Source organism: Limulus polyphemus, unplaced genomic scaffold, assembly GCF_000517525.1.
Source record: "Limulus polyphemus unplaced genomic scaffold, Limulus_polyphemus-2.1.2 Scaffold558, whole genome shotgun sequence".
In the NCBI taxonomy this organism is placed as follows: Eukaryota; Metazoa; Arthropoda; class Merostomata; order Xiphosura; family Limulidae; genus Limulus; species Limulus polyphemus.
In genome coordinates, this window is record NW_013666168.1 from 523222 (window position 1) to 527606 (window position 4385).

The 4385-nt window shown below is 34.8% G+C and overlaps 1 protein-coding gene across 1 annotated transcript in view; it reads right to left on the minus strand.

Annotated features, from left to right (window-relative positions):
- LOC111085695 (diuretic hormone receptor-like) overlaps positions 1-3682 on the minus strand; it is a gene marked incomplete at its 5' end in the record, with an annotated part of 10879 nt that extends 7197 nt beyond the window's left edge. The window contains 2 exons of the mRNA XM_022385512.1: positions 750-882; positions 3557-3682. Coding sequence (XP_022241220.1) covers positions 750-882; positions 3557-3682 — 259 coding nt within the window. The remainder of the gene's footprint in view (positions 1-749; positions 883-3556) is intronic.
- Between the last annotated feature and the right edge of the window lie 703 nt (positions 3683-4385).

Consider the following 4385-nt stretch of genomic DNA (forward strand, 5'->3'; position numbering starts at 1 on the left):
CTATCTATGGCCTTCAAAAAGTTGACGACTCTACATGTTTCGACGTTATATTGTAACATGCAAACTAAAAGTCCACGATCAGATCTATCAGGAGCCAATGATGAACAGAACCTCAGAACTGAGGCCTAAAATTAACCAAGACTGCCCCGCGTATAAATTACTTTTGGTTACTTAAGAATTAATAGATTAATATATTGTTAATTATCTTTCCCGATACTTGTAAGTAGGCATTCAATATCATCTTTATAGAAACGTGCTTTGTACATTGTGATTGTAAATCATTTGTGACTGACTGTGAATACTAAGAGTTAGATAAGTTATTTAAACATAGTCTTATTTGTTACATAATTCTTTTTTTTTTTACAGTTAATGAGCGTTAAAATAATATTTTTGGATACCGATACCAATATTATTTTAACAGTGAATACTAAGAGTTAGAAACAGTAACTTAGATAAGTTATTTAAACATAGTCTTATTTGTTGCATAATTATTTTTTTTTTACAGTTAATTGGAGTTAAAATTATTTTCTGGATACTGATACCAATATTTTTTTTCAGAAATTTTAAGATTATTATGAAAGTAATATATTAGTCACGTACATGAGTTAAATTTGTTTAAGTTTAAAATGTAGAGCTTTCTATGTTTTCAGAGTTGCACATTAGCCCTTGAAATATTTTTATTTAAATCTAGGACTTGCCTTACACAGCTTTCTGTAATAATCCTAATCTTAATAATATTTGGACGATACCTGAGTCGAAAGCAACGTGGCTTGAAGATAGGTGAAGATTATTCGGGCTGTCCTATGGGTCGGGGTGACAATGACCAGAACATAAGTCACTCCCAGTAGTGGGATCAAGACAAGAAGAGCCTTGGCGGCTTTCCTATGGAGAAGAATGTTTGAGAATGTGCAGTATCAGAATGTTTGAGAATGTGCAGTATCAGAATGTTTGAGAATGTGCAGTATCAGAATGATTGAGAATGTGCAGTATCAGAATGTTTGAAAATGTGCAGTATCAGAATGTTTGAAAATGTGAAGTATCAGAATGATTGACAATGTGCAGTATCAGAATGTTTGAAAATGTGCAGTATCAGAATGTTTGAAAATGTGCAGTATCAGAATGTTTGAGAATGTGCAGTATCAGCTGAAAAGTAATGTTTCATACGAGAATTGAACTCAGCTACAACAACTATGAGAGAATGTTCACTAAAGATGGAGAGAAGTTTGTATCATGGTTTCAAAGAAAAACTACAAGTATTCATCTCTGAACGATCTTATTATGCAGTTAAAGCTAGTGAAGGAGTTAGTAGTATAAGTATTCAGTTTACGTTATTAATTGAGCTTCTTGTGTCTATCATTGCAATACTTAGTAAAAATGTAACATGCAAGCCAAACCAACACCAATTTTTTAACTTTTCTTGAAAAATATTAAGTTTTCATCGCATGAAACCTAAACCGTAGCTGTAAATCAGTACAGAGGGTGGAGTACGTTATATTAAAACGATTTTGAATATTCGAATCAGCAAATGATGAAACAAGTACAGTCGACGTAAGGTTGCGGTAGAAATGTATGTATCAGAAATACATTTAGAAATGTCCTATGTAGTGTAACACCACTTACAATTGATCGCTTTTGCGAAGGGTATGTATCATCTGCACGTTAGACTATTCTATATTGTTCCATATTTTTATTGACGCTCAGCTTTTACTTTCATTCCAGAAAGACCAAATAAATGAGATTAACGAGATGAATTAAGAAACTAATACGATTATTAGAACCCATAAAAGAACTCGAATGATTGGTAGAACAAATCACCGAACCCAACTAAGGAACTGATACGATTACTGAGTATAACTGAAATTAAACGGAACTGATGTGATTGGTATAGTTTGTAAACAGGATATTAAAGTGGAATCAGCAACTCTAATTATTGTTAACAGAAACATTTCCAAGCATATTTATTTTTTATAGGGTTAATTTTTATTTATTAATCGTATTTTAAACAAAATCTTTCAAATATCAGCATAGCATTCCCTGTCTATGTTCACTCACAGTAACGACCACACTTGAATACCACATCCATAGCAAGGAAAGTACGGTGTTTAATATCAGGTCAGAATCCACGAACATAATGATAAGTAACAAAAGCCGTCTTCGTGGCCCAGGCAACAGAACTCGACATAATCAAGAACGATCACATCTAGAAACGAAGATAACAGAGTATGGATTCACCACAATATGGCTGCTCCCAGTCATATCTGACGTTTAACCGTCGCATATCTCAAGCAGCGAGAGAATGAAACGGGTATTTATGCTCTTTCATACGAAGACATATCGGTCAAGTCGTCGGATGCAGCGCTATGGATTTCTAAGCGATAGGACTATTTAAATATGCACTGTGAAACTTTGATCCTCGTACACTAGGTGTATTAAGGAAAGCACTCAGGAAGGAGTGGTGTACATTGGATATCATAGCCTTATGACGGAGCTTTTTGCAGTGCAAATTACGTTGTCGAGCTATTGTCAAGACGCACAGTCGTCAGGTAGAACATGACAGGACGTAACGACGCGGACTGTAGCGACGTAGTAAGTCTCCAAGATCATTTTAATATAACGTACTGAACCTCTGGACAATATACTTCTCTTGGCACATTTATGTACAGAGTGGGTCACAGTAAACCCTAAAAAAAAATCTAAGTATTCAAATTCTGTCGTATTTCATGCTGCTTTTTCATATGGGGACATTTACGACACGAAGTGGCCTACGAATTAGTCCCACATTTCAGATTCTAACCGCAAATCTATAGAGGAAAGCTCGCATATCAGTTACTGACAAATGTGCATGTGACATCGGTGGCGGACATTTTGGTATGAAATATAGATTCAGTACCACACAGATGCAATACATCACGAAAAAAAAAAGCTGTGGTGTTTTACCCGGAGTTTACTTATCCTTTACTGTGAGGTTCGTTATGAGCCACCCTCAGTATTACCTTCCGAGTAGCAAAAAAAAATATTGTTTAATTAAATAGTTTTGCCCCTTAATTTTTGATTTTTGAAGAACACAGTCCAACATTCAGTAACATACTTATAACTGTTGGAAGTTCTACAAGACTGACAGCCTACTATTTTATTCAATTTTTTTTCAGTTTTAAAACTGTTACTTTTTCAAATTACTTACCATGAAACCCTTACATTATGGTTATTTACTCTCTATATCCTACTGCTTGATTCCTAATGTAATACGTTTTTTCGGCATACAAACATCTTCAGATGTAGATTGTAACTAATAGCATTCAGCGTCAAATTATTTCTTGTCGAGACTGCAGAAGTTATCTAAAGCTTCCTTCATGTTAAGGATTATTATGAAACATTGATTTGGTTATGCACTAATAAAAATATTAAGTTGACATAACATACACGCTACAAATAGGTGATTACATTTTTTGGCAAAAGCTTAAAGCAGTCACAGCATTTTTTTATGTTATGCACTAAGATTTATATTGCACAAGTAATGCCCACAAAACCAAATAAACAATGAATTACCAGCTCCTACCTGTACTGCTTCTGCTCAGTCGTAGTGGCAGCTCTCAGTTTCGTTATTAGAACCCACATGATCCGAACCAAGAAGAATAAGTTAACCTGTAAGAGATAATTTACATCTTGGAAGAATCTCAAACGACTAAATTATTGTTTTTGTGAGCATTAAAAACAGCTTTATTTCTGATGTAGTAAGAATGAATCATCAAAGAATATGTTCAACATCCCTCCTGCAAGTGTTGTCTGCCTCACTAGAAACTGTTGATGTTCAACATCCCTCCTGCAAGAGTTGTCTGCCTCACTAGAAACTGTTGATGTTCAGCAGAATATCGGGAAATGATCTTACGTCTTATAACGCACCTATGACCTTAGAGTGCAGAGCGCGATTTATTTTTGGCGGAAACGGGACACGAACCATAGAACCTCATATACACTGTTCGCACTTGACCTAACAAAAAACATACACAGTAAATGTAAGAAGTAACCGTTTTAAATAGTGTAAGGAATGAAATTCATATTTTCATATGATATCTTTTTCTTACTAAGACCATTGGAGTGTCCAGGATTTGAGATTTAGCTTCATGATTGCCTAGCCAAGTTCTAGAATATCACATTATTATTAGTTCTGTATAAAATATCTTCAGCCAATTATATGGTAAACGCTTACAATAAGAGAATTGCATTTGACATTATTTAGAAGCTTCCCATTATAGTTTCTCGTGAGGCAGACAACACTTGCAGGCGAGATGCTGAACATCAACAGTTTCTAGTGAGGCAGACAACACTTGCAGGAGAGATGCTGAACATCAACAGTTTATAGTAAGGCAGACAACACTTGCAGTACG